The sequence below is a fragment of the Nycticebus coucang genome, chromosome 22, assembly GCF_027406575.1.
Source record: "Nycticebus coucang isolate mNycCou1 chromosome 22, mNycCou1.pri, whole genome shotgun sequence".
In the NCBI taxonomy this organism is placed as follows: Eukaryota; Metazoa; Chordata; class Mammalia; order Primates; family Lorisidae; genus Nycticebus; species Nycticebus coucang.
The window spans coordinates 61,270,665-61,290,692 of NC_069801.1; the positions used below are offsets into that span (position 1 = coordinate 61,270,665).

Sequence of the window (20,028 nt, forward strand, 5' to 3'; positions counted from 1 at the left end):
GCTCACAGCAACCTCAAACTCTTGGGCTTAAGGGATTCCTTTGCCTTAGCCTCCCAAGTAGCTGGGGCTACAGGTGCCAAGTGCAATGCCTGATTTTTTGTTGTTGGTGTTGTTGCAGTTGTCATTGTTGTTTTAGCTGGCCTGCCCTGGGTTCGAACCCGCCAGCCTTGGTGTATGTGGCCGGCGACCTACCCACTGAGCCACGGGTGCCATCTTAATTTTTAACTAAGATCATAACTATACATTTGTGGGGTGCAATGTGATGATTTGATATACAATGTGGAATTCTTAAATCAAACTGATTAACGTAACAAACACCTTACTTGGTTATGTTTTGTGGTAAGACATTTATAATATACCCTTAGTTATTTTGAAACATTCCTTTGCATTGTGCATGTTAGGGGGGAATCCCACTGAATTCTCTCCCTCTTCCTACCAATCACCCTCCCCCTTGCTAGACTATATTTGTGTTTTATCATTCGCATGAGTGTGTAAGTGTTTATATATTGGTTTCACAATAGGATTGAGTACATTGGATACTCCCCCCTCCCCCCATTCTTGAGATACTTTACTAAGAAGAATATGTTTCAACTCTAGCCAGGTAAAAGATGTAAAGTCTCCATCTTTTCTAGGCTGACTAATACTCCGTGGTGTACATATACCACAATTTGTTAATACATTTATGGGTTAATAGGCATTTGGGCTGCTTCTACCACTTAGGAATTATGAACTGGGCTGCAGTAAATACTCTGGTGCAAATGTCTTTGTGGTAAAATGACTTTTGTTGTTCTGGGTAGATACCTAGAATGGAATTCTGGGATCAAATGGAAGGTTAACTTTTAATTCTTTGAGGATTCTCCATACTTCTTTCTATAAAGGTTGTATTAGTTTCCAGTCTCACTAGCAGTGTAGAAGTGTTTCCTTCTCTCCAGCATCTGCAGTTTTGGGACTTTGTGATGTGGGGTAATCTTAACTGGAGTTAGGTGATAATGAATCCAAACACATATTGTCATTTGATCCTTAATAAGCCTAACAAAAACATGCATTGGAGAAAAGAATCCTCAATGGTTCCAAATGGAACCATTTAACAAATGGTTCTAGGAGAACTGGCTAGAGACCTGTAGAAGAATGAAACTGGACTCACCACTCTCACCAATAACACAAATTGATTCTCACTGGATAACATATTTAAATTTAAGACATGAAACTATAAAAATGCTAGAAGAGAGTGCAGGGAAAACGCTTGAAGATACTGGTCTGGAAAAATATTTTATGAGGAAGACCCTTCCCCCTCACCCCCCGGCAATTGCAGCAATACCAAAAATAAATTACTGTGATTTGATCAAGCTACAAATCTTCAGCACTACTAAAGGGCACTATAACTAAAGCAAACAGATAGCCTTCGGAACAGGAAAACATTTTTGCATGTTGTATTTATGACAAAGGTCTGATAAGTAGAATCTACAGATAACTCAAATTAATTAGGAAAGATAACCCCATTTCTTTGTGGGCAAGAGTCTTAAACAGAAACTTCTCTGAAGATGACAGGTGAATGGCCAACAAACACATGAAAAAATGCTCATTGTATTTTTATTTTGCAAGTGAATTAATAAATATTTTAAAATTTTCTCTTTGGGATCCTCAGTATTTTAAAGATTATATAGGGAACCTGAGACCAAAAAGTTTAAAATCTTTTGGCTTGGCGCCCATATCTCAGTGGTTAGGACGCCGGCCGCATACACCGGGTCTGGCAGGTTCTAACCGGGCCCAGATCTGCTAAACAACAGTGACAACTGCAACAACAACAAAAAATAACCGGGCGTTGTGGTGGACGCCTGTGGTCCCAGCTACTTGGGAGGCTGAGGCAAGAGAATTGCTTAAGCCCAAGCGTTTGAGGTTACTGTGAGCTGTGATGCTACAGCACTCTACCGAGGGTGACATAATGAGACTCTGTCTCAAAAAAAAAAAAAAATTTAAAACCTTCTGTCCTAGAATATGGACTCTGGAGGCAATCTGATGTTTTGTTTTGTTATTTAATTTTTATTTTTTTTAATTAAATTGTAGCTGTGTACATTAATGCGATCATGGGGGACCATACACTGGTTTTATAGACCGTTTGACACATTTTCATCACACTGGTTAACATAGCCTTCCTGGCATTTTCTTAGTTATTGTGTTAAGACATTTACATTCTACATTTACTAAGTTTCACATATACCCTTGTAAGATGCACCGCAGGTGTAATCCCACCAATCACCCTCCCTCCGCCCCCCTCCCCCCCCTCCCCTCCCCTCCCATTCCCCCTACCCCCTATTCTTAGGTTATAACTGGGTTATAGCTTTCATGTGAAAGCCATAAATTAGTTTCATAGTAGGGCTGAGTACATTGGATACTTTTTCTTCCATTCTTGAGATACTTTACTAAGAAGAATATGTTCCATCTCCATCCATGTAAACACGAAAGAGGTAAAGTCTCCATCTTTCTTTAATCTGATGTTTTTTTTAATAGTTTGGGATTCATTGAGGGTGCAGAGAATTAGGTTACACTGATTGCATTTGTTAGGTAGTCCCTCTTATAATTATGTCCTCCCTCAAGAGATGTGCCACACACTGTGACCCCCACCTCTTCCCGCTCCACCCTTATTTGTGTTAAATCTCACTCTTACTTAAAGACTGTGTGATCTTGGGCAGCTTTCTTACCTTCTCTGTGCCTTAGGTTTCTCATGTGTAAAATGTGTATAACAATACCTGCTGTGATAATAAATACCATTTAGGTATTATTTGTCATCACTGTTATTATTATGCCATCATTGTCATTGTCACCATCATCATTTCCACCAGTTTTACTATTGGAGGACATAGTTTGTTCAGGGACACAGAGCTAGAGGTGGATTTGGTGGAAATGAAATTTTTGTTCTCTCAAGCCAGATTATACCTCACCTCCAACTCCCCAGTCTGCTGTCTCAACATTTGTAATCTAGAGAAGAAGGTTAAAAAGGGTGAAAAATCTCCCACAACTAAAGCATAGAGTGAGAGACTGAAGCCAACCCTGGCATCTGGGTTTAACTGCAGAGGACAGACACCTCTCTGTATGACATTCAAGGTCAGTGCTCACCTGCCCACTGCCTGCTGCCCAGTGGTTGTGCAGCTGCCCATATTGAGACACAGACTATCCCAGAAGGAGCAGATGTGAAAGACCCCAGAGCAGATTATGAGTCCCAGGTGTTCTCTGAGATGAATAACCGGTCTGGAACCTGCAGGGGTCACACCAAGTTTTGAGTGTAGAGGACCTAGCTGGTTCTGGGAAGAAATGGACAGTGGCCAGGGGTTTATTAACAACAAGAAAGAAAGCATTTCCATCACAGAATGCTTCGTGTTCTTTAGGTAAAAGACTATTCTGATGCTTCTGGTGTTGGCCAAACTAAGGACCGGACAACTTGTTAGCACTGCGTACTAAGTGAGCAGTTGCAGATGGCAGTTGAATCTTCTTTGTCAGCGAAAAGTTAAAACCAAATTTCTCTGTTTGTGGCCAGGCTTCTTTGTTCAGGAAACACATTTCCTTCATTTTCTCTGGAAACTGCTTAGGCCAGCTACTACACTGATTTCATGGTGGCCTGCAACCCTCATTTTGTGTAGAGCATCTCAGGTGAGGAACCTGGTCTCTGGAGGGTGGCTGGAACACCAGCCAGCACTCCTGCCTAAAATTTAGACCCCTCAACCAGGCAGTTCTGGTTGGAATTAGGGGAAAAGCACAGCCCTGTTGGTTTGTGTGTCCAGGGCCCACCCTGGTTTAAGGAAAACATCCCAACCCTCCACGGGGCTCAAGCTGTCAAAGCACTTCAGTGGAGTGGAAAGAGTCCGAGAGGCATGCGTTGGACCTCAGCTTGGCCACCATGCCAGGATCTTAGGTGTCCTCCTGTAAGGTGGTGATCATGACCCCTCCCTTGCAGGAAACTAAAGTAAATGCTGGTCTATGGTAGGATTTCAGACTGGTCTGTCATTGGCACTGTGCTGGCAGCAGCCTTAGTCGAGCTGTGTTTAGGTGTTTGGCCCAGCCCAAGCATCGAAGGCCATTGGTGATTGAAGCTTTGGGCAGTTTATTGTGTAGCCCTGGGGCAAGTCAGCTAATCTCCTTGTCTGCAGCTGGAGAAAATAGTAAATAATGTGCCTTTCCTACTTCCCTGGATTGTTACAGGTTAACAGGAGATAGAAGCTGTGGAATATTTTGTAACCTGAAAAGCATTGTAGAGATGTTATTATTGTAACAACATGACAATACTAGTTAACGTTGTTGGGCACTCACATTTTGCCTAACACTGGTTTAAGTGCTTCACAGGTGTCACTCCAGTTTAATTTTAATCCACCTTTAACAGTTTTCCCAGGTAGAACCCTGTGTCATATTCCTATTTCTCATTTGGTTAAAGACAGGGAACAGAGAGGTTAAGTAACTTACCTAAGGTCACACAGAGAGGCAGATGGCTGACCTAGAATTCAAAGCCAGACAAATTCTAGCACCTGTTCAGTAAAATACTCATCATTGTGTTATATCGGTATTATTATGTCATTGATATTTCTCTCTTTCTTTTTTTTTTTCCCCAGTTTTTGGCCGGGGCTGGGTTTGAACCCGCCACCTCTGGCATATGGGGCTGGCACCCTATTCCTTTGAGCCACAGGCACCGCCAGTGATTGATATTTCTAAGTTTCTCTCAGCAGAGGGTACATAGTCATTCATACTCAAGGCGTGAGATGGGACAGTAAAGCCATGATGATGATTCCATAAACCCAACTACTAATCAGTTTCCCTACTTTCCGGGTAGACCTCAAACATAGAACACATGTGCTTCTGTCTGTGAACAAACACATTCATGGACTGAATGTAGATGAATATAGATTATGGAAACATACCCAAAGATAGAGATCAAAGTATGGATGTAAGGAAGCAAAGCATTAGCAAGATCATTTATGGACTTGTGATTCTGTTGGAAGGATAATTATTCATTGGCTTAAGTAAAATGAATAGTATGAATGAATAGTAGAATAAGCATGAACATAGTAAGGATGGTCATGCTTAATCTCTTTTCTGTTGCACACGTGATAAATGCCATCCACACATGTGACACTTCTATGCGCTGCCCAGACACTAATAATACCTCTCCCTAATTTTTTGTGGAAAATTAAAGCAAATAGTAAATCTTTTTTTTTTAGCCTTCATGAACTCACTTTATAGGCATTTGAGAAATTAAGTTATCCAGTTGAATAGCTCAAAAAAAGGTTATTTCTCAGTAATTTCCATTAAATTCAACAAATGTCATGTGCCCTACCTGTGCTGTCCAGTAGCCTCCAGCCACATGTGCCTACTTACACTTGAATTTAAAAATACATTTTTTCAGTCACTCTATCTGTATTTCATGAGCTCAGTAAGCCACACGTGGCTAGTGGCTATCAGTCAAGGCCACTCAGATTGTAGAGCATTTCCATCATGGCAGAAAGATTCTGCTGAGCACCACTGCTATGCAGTGATCCACCCTGAGCAAAGCAGTCCACGCCTGCCCGCAGGGCCCACAGCCCTGCACTGAAGACCCTGCTGAACCAGCTGTCCCAGGTCAGGGACTGAGGAAGGACAGAGAGCCCTGGGAGGGTTTTGTGGGGGAGCTACCCAAGGATGTTTGAGAAATGAAACCGAATAAAACTCCATATATGTGAATAACAGAGCAATTAAAAAAATTGAATTTTTAAAAACTTTTTTTTGCAAGTGAATTCTGTGACTAATATTAATGTTTAAACACTATTGAAGAAAAAGCTGAAAGAAAACTTCATTATTATAGTTTGTACTGCAATAAGTCTTATAAGAAGCCAAGTGCAAAATGTACGTGCAGCCCGATGTCATTCATATGAGGTTCTGGAACAGGTAACGTCCATCTGCGATGTTAGAAATCAGAACAATAGTTGCCTGGGTGTGGGCTGGGAGGGAGTGAGTGGTTGGGGGCATGCCTGGAGTGTTGATGTTCTGTCAAGATAGGGGATTGGTTTGCTGGGTCGATGCAGTTGTCAGACCTACTGGGCCGTGTGACTTATGTCTGTGCTCATATGTACACAGCATCAGATACAACTGAATGAATTTCATACTGTTGGGTGGCGCCTGTGGCTCAAGGAGTAGGGCACCAGTCCCATATGCCGGAGGTGGCAGGTTCAAACCCAGCCCCGGCCAAAAAAAAGCACAAAAAAAAAAAAAAAGAATTTCATACTGTAACATGTGGTGGTGGAAATGAGTAATAACATGGAAACTGCCGTTGCCTCCTCACTTTGCCCTCACTTTGCCCATGACCGGGGCTTTACAACCTTGCTCATCATTAACAAGAAGTTCTACAGCATCCTTGTGCCACATGGCTACAAATGTATTCTCCTGCCTTTCCCAGTTTTTCTTGCTTTCTTTCTTGTCAAAAGTGGGCAAGCTGGAAGGATGTTTGCCAGAAGGCTCAGGGTAGTGTTATAGGGCGGGGAAATTTGAAGTTAACTTTTTCCCCCTCTCTCTTCTTTCCTATGTTGGAATTTGTAACAAGGAGTGTGTATTATTTTTCTTATCTGAGGCACAAAAGCTCATTTTTGTCTTAACAGAGAAAGTACATATATCCTTGGGTGCTGTGCAGTCATTGGAAGACCTGGGGTTTTGTATCTTGGATGGTAGCAAATTTCCTTTCCAGCAGCGGCTCTGTGGGTGGTTGACCAGCACTCACCCTTATCAGTCTGCGGGGGACCCCGGGCGCCCCTCACCGGTCTGCAGGGGAACGTGGCCTGTCCAGGAGCTGTCCAGCTGCGCTTCCTTCTCACCTGTCTCCTCCTACCATTTGCTCGCAGATTCTTACCTGGCCCTGGATGAACCCATGAATAACATCACCACGTCCCTGGGCCAGACCGCGGAACTGCACTGCAGAGTCTCGGGGAACCCCCCTCCCACCATCCGCTGGTTCAAAAACGACGCCCCAGTGGTGCAGGAGCCCCGGAGAATCTCCTTCCGCGCCACCAGCTACGGCTCCCGGCTGCGGATCCGGAACCTCGACACCACGGACACCGGCTACTTCCAGTGCGTGGCGACAAACGGCAAGAAGGTGGTCTCCACCACCGGAGTCCTGTTCGTCAAGTTTGGTGAGCACCCCGGGGATGGCTGCGCCCCCGCCCACCCACCGTGCTGGGAAGGCGAGGTTTGGGGAAGGAGGGGATTCCACCAAGCTGAGAATGTGCTTTCCGCCCACCCCCCAAAGCTGACACACACTGTCCCATTTTTACAAATCAGTAAGCAAGACTCAGTGTTAATCACCACGGTGCCCAGGTGGTAAACACCAGGGCCGGAGTGGAGTCCAGAGCGCTCTGACCCCACATTCCCCGACTGCAAACCGTCATGAGCTCCTCACCGCACGGAGGCTCGGCTGCCGGAGGAGTTGGGGACGTTTGTAGCGTGCCTAGCCTTTCCTGTTCAGCGTCTGCGACAGACTGGAAGGAAGCCCCCACCCCACCCCGCAGCTCACAGTCGACCCTCGTGGGCTGCTCAGCCTCCCGCTGGAAAGCCCCGCAGACTCTGAGGGTGCCGCTGTGCCGATCATGCCCTAGCACCTGCCTTAGCACTTTGCAGCCCCTACACTGTGAGGTACAGACACATTCTCTCTGGTATGTTATTGGGTTCTTTCTTTCTTTCTTTCTTTCTTCCTTCCTTGCTCCTTCCCTTCCCTTTCCCTTTCGCTTTCCCTCTTTCCCTCTTTCCCTCCCTCTCTTTCTCTCTTAGAGAAGGTTGGGGAAAACTGGAACAGAACAATAAATGCCAGAAAAATAACTATCACCCCTGGGTGGTTGAGCACTTTAACTTGTAATGGTCTGACTGCACTCAAACTTACCCTGCAGTAGCCAAGGCTGACTGTGTCTTGTTTTTCTTTCTTTCCTTCAGGTCCCCCTCCCACTGCAAGTCCTGGATACTCGTGAGTACCTGTGTGTCCCTTCCTGTCCTTCCTGAGTATTTCACCAGAGCTTTCTAGGGCAAATGGAAAGTTGTCCTCTGCTTGGACCGAAGCACTGAGTTTCCAGACGTCACTCCGTGTTGCCCTGCCCTCCTTCATCCCGCTTTTTCTCTGCTATGACAGTTCACAGAAGACAAGCATTGAGAATAGCATCAAGCCTAACGGAGCTGATGCTGAATGATCAAAGGAAAAATCTTCTTCTGTTTACTATTTTGAAAGGAATCTAATGTGCAGTGGCAACAATGGGTTTGGTAGAATGAGACACAAAACAATAGCATGCAGGCCGGGGCTCTCACTCTCCGCTCAGAGCCTGTGTTCTCAGGACAATTAGGTGATCACTTCATTTTTCACTCCCTTTAAAGAACTCAGAGGCACAAGTTCTAACTTACATTGGGGAGGACAATCCCCGCTTGGATTGAGAACCATGTGGAAGTTTGATTTTTCAAGTCCCTTCTTAATGAAGTCTGCAGATCCCCTTTCATTCCCTGACACTTTTAACTGATGCATTTGTCCCTTGTTCTGACTAAGAAATCCTCATCTTTTGTTCTAAGAGTATCTACTTGGGGCATTTTTCTTTATTTATATTTTTGTTTTGGTGGAAAGACCCATTTATTAAAACTCTTGTTCCATAAGAAAATGTTCTTCCATATTCTGGAGACTTCTAAAGTAAAATTCAAACTGTCTGACCTAGACTATTCCCAAGGTAAATATAACAGCCCCAATCCTCTCTGTGCCAGTTAATTGCAGTGTGGGGTGTTTTAATATATTTGTGTGTGCCTGGAGGCCCAGCGGCTCACAATCCCATCAATAAAATAGGTAATGGGTAAAAATCAACATTGGCCTTCAGCCACACTGTTCTGCTGTTTCATCAGACATTTACAGGCAGCTGTAAAAGAGTCTTTAAAATCACCCAAGTGCTAACTGCATTCTACTTATCCAGGTAGGAAATGTTGATTGACCTTAAACTAGGTCAGAAGTTTGGTCATGTTGTTGAGCATTTCTTGAAGCTAATCTTTTTTTTTTTTTAATTAAATGGTCTCCCCATTGGTTATATATGGAATCCTTTTGAAGTCTTATTTAAACAGAGATTAAAACTTTTGTTACTTGCTGTAAAAATGCCTCTCACCCTGATACCTTATTTGTTCCTGTTAATCTGTGTTTCTAATGTGGCTGATAATCTGTATCCCAGGGTGATTAATGTGGTTCTCTAGTCTGCCCTCACTATTAGCTGGATTGTGACTCCCAGTCTGTTGTATTTGCATCAGAGTTCCTCCTTACTATGAAAATTACTTTTAAACACATATATGTCCTTTCTTCTTGAAGTTTTCATTCTGTGTTTGGTGCCAATCTGTCTGATAAAGCCAGTCTAATGCTGTAATGGTTTTTATACAAAAATAATATGCTCTATTTGTGAACTGATATCTATAGAGAGGGCATTGAAGTCCCTTTAGGGTGCTCAGCCACAGCTAAGGCATCCTTTGATGGCAGGCACCTGTATTTTTTTTTTTAGAATTTTTTTTTTTTTTTTTTTTGTAGAGACAGAGTTTCACTTTATGGCCCTCAGTAGAGTGCTGTGGCCTCACACAGCTCACAGCAACCTCCAACTCCTGGGCTTAAGCGATTCTCTTGCCTCAGCCTCCCGAGTAGCTGGGACAGGCACCTGTATTTTATGCTGCCGTCAGATGACCCACTGCCTCAGTAAGCAGCAGTGTGAGACATATAGTTGCCACACTAAAATACAGTCCATGTTGGAAAGCCCTGGGGCCTTCTGCAGTCTCTATCCACTGTTGGCACTCCTAGTTGCTATTTGGATACCTTTTTCTCTTTCCCTTAGGAACCAGTGGTGTTTCTTGCTTTTTTTCTCCTCTTTCAACTGCTACCACTTACCTTGTCTCTAAGACTAACTCCCAGGTAGAAGGCCAGTACTTGTCACTACTAGTTCACAGCCCTCAGTAAGCAGCCAACCCTTGCTGCCAGGGGACAGGCCGAAGGTGACAAAGCGGTAGCCCTGGGGAATACCCCCTCACTGAGGATCCCTCTGCAGGCCTTCCGTCAAATGTTACACTACTTTTTTCAAAAGAGGAGTAAAGTGCAGTTATAAATTGTTCTGTTTACTTGAAAGTGGCACTGAGGTTACTGCAAAGGAAATAAAATGAACACCCATGTCACGACTGTAACATTCAGAACATTAGGACGGAGTAAGGTCCTAGGTGCATGGAACCTGGGAGATCTGAGGGCCACTCAAGGCAACAGGGCTTTCTGACTCCTGCCTGGAAAGGGCTTGTAGGGCCCTTGGGACTGTGCGGCCGACAGGGCACTAGTCACTGGCCCTCAAGGACTGATAGCATTAGGTTTCATGGGAAGCTTTCAGGATGGCATTTTAGTTTGTAATAGGAGCAAGTTGGAGATTTTTGAGATTTTTGTTTGGTTTCTGTTCATAGCTTTGGGCTTTGTTTCTTCTGCCATTGCTGGGTCCTGGCCCACCCCTGCCAGTTACAGAGCCTGAGGCCCACATGCCGTATGTCTAAATATTTAAAAGTTATAAATCAAGCTAGCAAAATGGTTAAGTAAAACATGCTCTGTCCTCTCATGCTGACAAATATACCTTCGTAAAGACAAAATTTAAAAAAAAAAACATGTAAAATTATGCTTTTATGAATGACTGAAAACCAGGAACTATCCAAAATGACTACTTATGCATGTCTGGACACTGTGTTTATGGACCAAAGATACCGTGTATAATTCATAGATTGTCATACATTATTTCTTTAAGAATTCTTTTTGGCTTATTTTAGCAAAATGGCTACCTATGTTGTTTTAGACAAGATTTTTACAGTGTGAATTCTATTGCCAACAATGCAAAATTGGACGAAATTTATTGAGTAATTGTAATCTTACTATTTAAAATGAAATTTAATAGGGAGAAACTTCACTCCCTTGAGCCAGTAGCGACTATAATTACCAATAAAATTCCTAAAGTGATACTTACGTTTGAAAATGAACTAAGAATTTTATGTACCATATTCAGATATGGACATGGGACCATACATGACAAATACTCATTATTGCAGAATACACAGAGGGTGCCCAAAAAGTATATACAGGTTTTAAGACAGGAAAAATAAACTGTATTAAAGTTGTAATACTCAATATGTACTCATAACCTTTGTTAACTTGTGTAAGTATCTTGTATCTCTTATGATTGCAAAAGTCAAATGTGACTAGAGTATTACAATTTTAATATATTTTTTTCTTAAAATATACATTTTTGGGTGTACTCTCTATATAACAAAATATTATAATTTTGTCTTGTAAATGAGTGTCATGCTTCCCATGTTACCCTAGGTAAGTAGAAATTGAAGAGTAGTTTGAACTCTTTAATTTATTCACTTTCTTGGGCCACTGTAACAGAGCACCAGAAACTGCACGGCTGACCCAGCAGAAGCGTGGAGTCTGGACGTTCTGGAGGCTGGCAGTCCAAGGTCACAGTATTGGCAGGGTCGGTTCCTTCTGATGGCGGCCAGGAGGGATTTCTCTCCTCTTCTGGAGATTTGCCTACATTGTTTTCTGTTCATTGGCTGTGTCACCTGGGGTCTGCCTGAATATCCACATGGTGTTCTTGTGTGTGTGTGTCCCCAAATCTCCCCCTTTCATAAGGACACCAGACATGTTGATGACCCCATTTTAATTTGATTACCTTTGTAAAAACCCTATTTCCAAATAAAATCACCTTCTGAGGTATGGGAGATTAGGAGGACTTCAACATATGAATTAGGGGAGACACAATTCAACCCATAACCCTTAATACTGCAAAATTTTTCTCATCCAGCTGGCTTATTGTACCCTCAATGAATCCCCAACAATAAAAAAAAAAGAATTTTTTTTTCTCATCCAGGTGAAACTGTTCCAAATACTTTTTTAATTTGTGAGAGCTTTCAGAAACACTGACTAGAACATACAGGAAATCAAAAAACAGATGCTTGGTAATGTTGAGAATAAAAGTTTGTTGTCCCAGAAGCTCTTGCATGCAAACCAGGAGGAAGAACTTGCCAAGTTGGTTGATTTCTCTCTTCTACTGAAGTGCTCTGCCCCTGCGGGTCTCCTAGGCCTCAGCAGCACCATCTCCAGAGGCAGTGCACACTTCACGGTCTCCCTGAAAAGGACAAAGAGCATGGGATGCAGAGAAGGTTCCTGACAGAGCCCTGGGTCTCAGGACCCACACTGAGGTGTGGCTGCACGGTCCCAGCACTGAGTGCCGGCTCCCCAGAAGCAGGGGTTCCTGGGTTTTCTTCCTTCCTATCTCCTTTATTGTCTGTGATTTTTGTATGTGGAGCGAGGGCAGGGACCTTTTTTCTTTCTTTTTTTTTTTTAAAATAATGTTTTAGTGAGCGTGTAATAGTTCACCATTAAAGTTATCATTTTAAAAAGTACACAACTCACTGTTTTCACTCAATTCACAGAATTTTGTAACCCTCATTACTATTTTACTTTAGAATATTTTTATCATCTTGAAAGAAACTTCCCCCAGCTATAGTAGGTTTTCTTTTTTCTTTTTCTTTCTTTCTTTTTTTCCTTTTATTTTTGGGGGGGGGGACAGAGTCTCACTTTAACACCTTTGGTAACACCATGGCTTCACAGCTCACAGCAACCTCCAACTCCTGGGCTTAGGTGATTCTCTTGCCTCAGCCTCCTGAGTAGCTGGGACTACAGGCACCTGCCACAACACCCGGCTATTTTTTGTTGCAGTTTGGCCGAGGCCGGGTTCAAACCTGCCACCCTCAGTATATGGGGCTGGCGCCCTACCCACTGAGCCACAGGTGCCGCCCCCAGCTGTAGTAGCTTTTCATGTACTTTCTGTCTCTAGGAATGTGCCTGTCATAGATGGTCCATATGAGTAGAACCATACATTGGCCTTTGTGTCTCCTTCTTATACTTGGCATGAGGGTAGTTTCTAGGCTCATCTACATTGTAGCACACATCCGTGCTTCATCTGTTTTTTTTTTTTTTTTTTTTCCCTTAAAGACAGTCTCACTCTGTCACCCTGGCTAGAGTGTCATGGTGGCATCATATCTCACAGCAACTTCAAACTTTTGGACTCAAGCAATCCTCCTTCCTCAGCCTCCCTAATATCTGGGACTACCAGCATGCCCCACCATGCCTGGTTAATTTTTCTATTTTTAGTAGAGGCAGGGGTCTCACTCTGGCTCAGGCTGATCTTGAATACCTGAGCTCAAGCAGTGCTCCTACCTAGATCTCCCAGAGTGTTAGGATTATAGGTGTGAACTACCATGCCTGGCCCATTCTTTTTTCGAACTAAATAATATTCTATTGTATGGCTATGCCACATTAGTTTATCCGTTCATCTATTGGTGAACATTGGAGTTGCTGCTACTTTCTGCCCATTCTGAATAATCATTTATGTACAAGGTTTTTTTGGGGGGGTGCTTTCAGTTCTCCTAGGTAGATACTTAGTAGTAGAATTCCTGGACATATGATAATTCTGTGTTTAACTTTTTAAGGCACTGCAAAACTGTTTTGCAAAGGGGCTATATATGATTTTATATTTACAAAAGGATAGTAGAAGAGTTCCATTTCTCCACGTCCTTTACAACACTTGTTTTCCTTTTAAAAATTTCTTTGTGTGCTTGTTTATTTTAGCCATCCTGGTGGGTGTGAAGTGGCATCTCCTTGTGGTTTTGCATTTTCCTAATGACTAATAATGTTAAGCATCTTCCTGTATGCTTATTGACCATTTGTATGTTTTCTTGGGAGAAATATTTGTTTAAGTTCTATACTCATTTTTCGATTGAGTTATTTGTCTATTTATTCTCGAGTTATAAAAAAGCTTTATTTGGGATATTCACCCTTATTCAGATTTGTGATTTGCAAATATTTTCTCATTCTATGGACTGTCCTTTCATTTCCTTGATCATGTTTTCTGAACCACAGAAGTTTTTAATTTTGCTGAAGTCCAGTTTATTACTTTTTATTTGGTTGTTTGTGCTTTTGGAAAACCACTGCCTAAAGCAAGGTCAGCAGTACTTAGATTTACTTAAGAGTCTGAGTTTATAGTTTTAGTTCTCACATTTGGGTTGTTGATCCATTTCAAGTGAATTCTCGTATATGGTATGAGGTCTAGGTGGTTTTTTTGTTTGTTTCTTTTTTGACAGAGTCTCACTCTATTGCCTTAGGCTAGTTAGAGTGCCATGGCATAAGCCTAGTGCACAGCAACTTCAAATTCCTGGGTTCAAGCAATCCTCTTGCCTCAGCTTCGCAAGTAATTGGGACTAAGGTACCTACCACCACACTCAGCTAGTTTTCTTGTTTGTAGTAAAGATGGGGCCTCAGTCTTGCTCAGGCTGTTCTTGAACTCCTGAGTTCAAGCAGTCCTCCTGCCTCAACCTCCCAGAGTGCTGGGATTGCAGGTGTGAGCCACTGTTCTTTTGCATGTGGGCTGACATTTGCTGAAAGCACAGTTCCCAGCTGCTCGGTTGTCTGGCACCCTGTTAGAACCAGCTGGCCATTTGTCTGTATGTTGGTCCAATTGCCAGTTCCACACAGTCTTGAATATTGTAGGTTTATAGAAAGGTTTGAAATAAGGAAATGAGAGTCCTCAGTGTTCAACTGGAGAAACAGAAACAGTAAAGTAATATCTGTACACATTTATGAAGGGATTTATTGCAAAGAATCAGCCTCTATGTTTGAGTGAGCTGGCAAGCTGAATCAGAAGTTTGCAGGGCAGGGTGTCAGGAGAAGCAGACATTCATGCTTCAGTCCACAGGTAGAACTTCCTTGGGAAAATCTCAGTTCTTCTCTTAAGGCCTTTCAACTAAGTGGATCAGCCCCACCCATATTATAGAGAATTACCTATTACCAGTCATATTTGTGAAGCTACGTCTAAACTAGCTTTTGAGTAACTGGGGACTATACCCTGCCAAGTTGACACATAAAACTGGACATCATATCTTTCAATATTGTTGTCCTTTGCTGATTTTTTTAATTTTCATTTTTTGGTTATTCTGGGTCTCTTGCCTTTTCATCTGAATTTTAGGATCAGTTTATGAATTTCTGCCAAAAAGCTATTTGGAGTTTTGATATGGATGACATGGAATCTGTAGATCGATTTGGGGAGTATTGCCATCTGACAGTATTAACTCTTCTAATTCATGAACTTGGAATGTCTTTCTGCTTATTTCTCTAAATGATGTTTTGTAGATTTCAGTGTACAAGGATTGCTCTTTATTATTTTTGCTAAATTTATTCTTCAGTATGTTATTACGTTTCATGTTATAATAAAATGAATTGTTAATTTCATTTTCAGATTATTCATTGCTACTCTATAGAGTGGTAATTAATTTTGTTATTGATTTTGCATTCTGTACCATTGCTAGCTTACTTGTTAGATCTAGTTGGTTTTTTTGTGAATTACTTAGGATTTTCCGTATACAAGTTCATGTCATCTGCAAGTAGAGATTGTTTTACTTCTTTCTCGATCTTAATGTCGTTTACTTCTTTTTCTTGGCTGGGATGTCAAGTACAACATTGAATACAAGTTATGAGAGCAGAGATCCTAGTTATTTTCCTTGTCTTAAGAGGAAAGCTTTTTAGTCTTTCTCCACTGAGTATATATCAGCTGTAGTTTGTTCATAGATGCCATTTATCAGGTTGAGAAAGTTTAATTTTATTCCTATTTTGTTGCATATTTTTTATTATGATTTTGGATTTTATTTATTTTTCATCAGAATTTTTTTTTATTTTTAAATCATAGCTGTGTACATTAGTGCAATCAAGGGGTACAATGTGCTGGTTTCATATACAATCTGAAACATTCCCATCAAACTGTTCAACGTAGCCTTCATGGCATTTTCTTAGTTATTGTATGCAGACATTTGTATTCTGCCTTTAGTAAGTTTTGCCTGTACCCATTACAAGATGCACCATAGGTGTGGCCCCACCTACTACCCTCCCTCCACCCTAACCTCCCCCCTCCCTTCCCCTTCCTTGGCCCCTTCCCCATAGACTTGTGCCATGGTTGGGCTATAGCCTTCATGTGAAAGCCATAATTTAGCTTTATAGTAGGGCTGAGTGCATTGGATACTTTTTCTTTTTTTTTTTTTTTTTTTGTAGAGACAGAGTCTTACTCTATGGCCTTCGGTAGAGTGCCGTGGCCTCACACAGCTCACAGCAACCTCCAACTCCTGGGCTTAAGCGATTCTCTTGCCTCAGCCTCCCGAGTAGCTGGGACCATAGGCGCCCGCCCCAACGCCCGGCTATTTTTGGTTGCAGTTTGGCCGGGGCTGGGTTTGAACCCGCCACCCTCGGTATATAGGGCCGGCACCCTACCGACTGAGCCACAGGTGCCACCCCCGCATTGGATACTTTTTCTTCCATTCCTGAGATACTTTGCTAAGAAGAATATGTTCCAGCTCCATCCATGTAAACATGAAAGAGGCAAAGTCTCCGTCTTTCTTTAAGGCTGCGTAATATTCCACGGTATACATGTACCACAATTTGCTAGTCCATTTTTGGGTCGATGGGCACTTGGGCTTCTTCCATGACTTAGCAATTATGAATTGGGCTGCAATAAACACTCTGGTACAGATGTCTTTGTTATATTGTGATTTTTGGTCTTCTGGGTATAAACCTAGTAAAGGAATTATAGGATCGAATGGCAGGTATATTTTTAGATCTCTAAGTATTCTCCAGACATCCTTCCAAAAGGAACGTATTAGTGTGCATTCCCACCAGCAGTGTAGAAGTGTGCCCTTTTTTCCACATCCACGCCAACATCTCTGGTTTTGGGATTTTGTTATGTGGGCTACTCTTACTGAGGTTAGGTGATATCTCAAAGTAGTTTTGATTTGCATTTCTCTGATGATTGAGGATGATGAGCTTTTATTCGTGTGTTCATAGATCGTGCGTCTGTCTTCTTTAGAGAAGTTTCTCCTTAAGTCTCTTGTGCACCCTGAGATGGGATCACGTGTTCTTTTCTTGCTAATACGTTTGAGTTCTCTGTGGATTCTGGTTATTAGACCTTTATCGGAGGTATAACCTGCAAATATTTTCTCCCATCCTGAGGGCTGTCTGCTTGCTTTACTTACTATGTTCTTGGCTGTGCAGAAGCTTTTTAGTTTGATCAGGTCCCAGTAGTGTATTTTTGATACTGCTTCAATTGCCTGGGGAGTCTTCCTTGTAAAGTATTCACCCAGGCCGATTCCTTCCAGAGTTGTCCCTGCACTTTCTTCAAGTATTTTTATAGTTTCATGTCTTAAGTTTAAATCTTTTATCCAGTGAGAGTCTATCTTAGTTAATGGTGAAAGGGGTGGGTCCAGTTTCAATCTTCTACAGGTTGCCAGCCAGTTCACCCAGCACCATTTGTTAAATAGGGAATCTTTTCCCCACTGAATGTTTTTAATTGGCTTGTCAAAGATCAAATAACGGTAAGTAACTGGATTCATCTCTTGGTTCTCTATTCTGTTCCAGATATCTACTTCTCTGTTTTTGTGCCAATACCATGCTGTTTTGATCACTGTCGATTTATAGTACAGTCTCAGGTCTGGTAGCGTGATTCCTCCTGCTTTTTTTTTATTGCTGAGCAATGTTTTAGCTATTCGAGGTTTTTTCTGATTCCATATAAAATGAAGTATTATTTTTTCAAGATCTTTAAAATATGACAATGGAGCTTTAATAGGAATTGCATTAAAAATATATATTGCTTTGGGTAGTATAGATATTTTAACAATGTTGATTCTTCCTAGCCATGAGCATGGTATGTTTTTTCCATTTGTTAACATCTTCAGCTATTTCTTTTCTTAAAGTTTCATAGTTCTCTTTGTAGAAATCTTTCACGTCCTCAGGTATACTCCCAAATATTTCATTGTCTTTGGCACTACTGTGAAAGGAATAGAGTCCTTGACTGTTTTTTCAGCTTGGTTATTGTTGGTATATATAAAGGCTACAGATTTATGGGTGTTGATTTTGTAGCCTGAGACATTGCTATATTCCTTGATCACTTCTAAAAGTTTTGTAGTAGAATCCCTAGTGTTTTCCAGATATATAATCATGTCATCTGCGAAGAGGGAAAGTTTGATCTCTTCTGACCCTATGTGGATACCCTTGATCGCCTTTTCTTCACTAATTGCAATGGCTAAAACTTCCATTACAATGTTAAAGAGCAATGGAGACAATGGGCAACCTTGCCTGGTTCCTGATCTAAGTAGAAATTATTTCAGTTTAACTCTATTCAATACGATATTGGCTGTGGGTTTGCTGTAGATGGCCTCTATTAGTTTAAGAAATGTCCCTTCTATACCAATTTTCTTAAGTGTTTTGATCATGAAGGGATGCTGGATATTATTGAAAGCTTTTTCTGCATCAATTGAAAGAATCATATGGTCCTTATTTTTTAGTTTGTTTATGTGCTGAATTACATTTATAGATTTACGTATATTGAACCAGCCTTGAGACCCTGGGATAAATCCCACTTGGTCGTGGTGTATAATTTTTTTGATGTGTTGTTGGATTCTGTTTGTTAGGATCTTATTGAGTATTTTAGCATCAATATTCATTAGTGATATTGGTCTATAATTTTCTTTTCTTGTTGGGTCTTTCCCTGGTTTGGGGATTAAGGTGATGTTTGCTTCGTAGAATGTGCTGAGTAATATTCCTTCTTTTTCTATATTTTGGAAGAGGTTTAGTAGTATAAGTACTAGTTCTTTAAATGTTTGGTAGAATTCTGACATAAAGCCATCTGGTCCTGGACTTTTCTTTTTAGGGAGATTTTGTATAGTTGATGCTATTTCAGAACTTGATATAGGCCTGTTCAGCATTTCCACTTCATTCTGGCTAAGTCTTGGTAGGTGATGTACTTCCAGGTATTGGTCGATTTCTTTCAGATTTTCATATTTCTGAGAGTAGAGTTTCTTGTAGTATTCGTTAAGGATTTTTTGAATTTCTGAGGGGTCTGTTGTTATTTCGTTGTTACCATTTCTGATTGATGAGATTAGAGATTTTACTCTTTTTTTCCTGGTTAGGTTGGCCAAAGGTTTATCTATTTCATTGATCTTTTCTGGTTAGGTTGGCCAAAGGTTTATCTATTTCATTGATTTTTTAAAAAACCAACTTTGGGATTTATTGATCTGTTGTATAATTCTTTTGTTTTCAATTTCATTTAGTTCTGCTCTGATTTTGGTTATTTCTTTTCTTCTGCTGCATTTAGGGTTAGGAGTGTTCTTTCCTTCTCCAGTTGCTTGAGATGTCCCATTAAGTTATTAACTTCTTCTCTTTCCATTTTCTTGAGGAAAGCTTGCAGTGCTATAAATTTCCCTCTTAGGACTGCCTTTGCAGTATCCCAGAGGTTCTCGTAATTCGTGTCTTGATTGTTGTTTTGTTCCAAAAATTTGGTGATTTCCTTCTTAGTCTCGTCTATAACCCATCTACCCTTCAGCATAAGGTTGTTTAGCTTCCATGTTTTTGTATGGGTATGCAGGTTCCTGTTGTTATTGAGTTCAACTTTTATTCCATGATGGTCTGAGAAGATGCAAGGAATAATTTCTATTTTTTTAAATTTGCTGAGGTTAGATTTGTGGCCTAGGATGTGGTCGATCTTGGAGTATGTTCCATGGGCTGATGAGAAGAATGTGTATTCCGTTTTGTTGGGATGAAATGTTCTGTAGATGTCTGTTAAGTCCAGATGTTGAATGGTTAAGTTTAAATCTAAGATTTCTTTGCTTAGCTTCTTTTTGGAGGATCTATCTAGCACTGCTAAAGGGGTGCTAAAATCTCCAACTGCTATGGAATTGGAGGAAATCAAGTTGCTCATGTCTGTAGAGTTTCTCTTATAAATTGAGGTGCACTCTGGTTGGGTGCATAAATATTAATAATTGAAATCTCATCATATTGAGTATTACCTTTAACAAATATGAAGTGTCCATCCTTATCCTTCCTTATTTCCCTTGGTTTAAAGCCTATTGCGTCTGCGAATAGGATTGCAACGCCTGCTTTTTTCTGCTTTCCATTTGCCT

The 20,028-nt window shown here is 41.3% G+C and overlaps 1 protein-coding gene across 4 annotated transcripts in view; it reads left to right on the forward strand.

The window, feature by feature from the left end:
- Positions 1-20,028, forward strand: part of ROR1 (receptor tyrosine kinase like orphan receptor 1) — a 475,596-nt gene that overhangs the window by 312,210 nt on the left and 143,358 nt on the right. For 3 of the 4 annotated variants that reach the window (XM_053576765.1, XM_053576766.1, XM_053576768.1), the window contains exons 3-4: positions 6,855-7,142; positions 7,936-7,966. In XM_053576765.1, the coding sequence (XP_053432740.1) occupies positions 6,855-7,142; positions 7,936-7,966 (319 nt within the window). Of the gene's footprint in view, positions 1-6,854; positions 7,143-7,305; positions 7,642-7,935; positions 7,967-20,028 lie in introns of those variants that run through there. The other variant, XM_053576769.1, reaches the window with a different exon arrangement.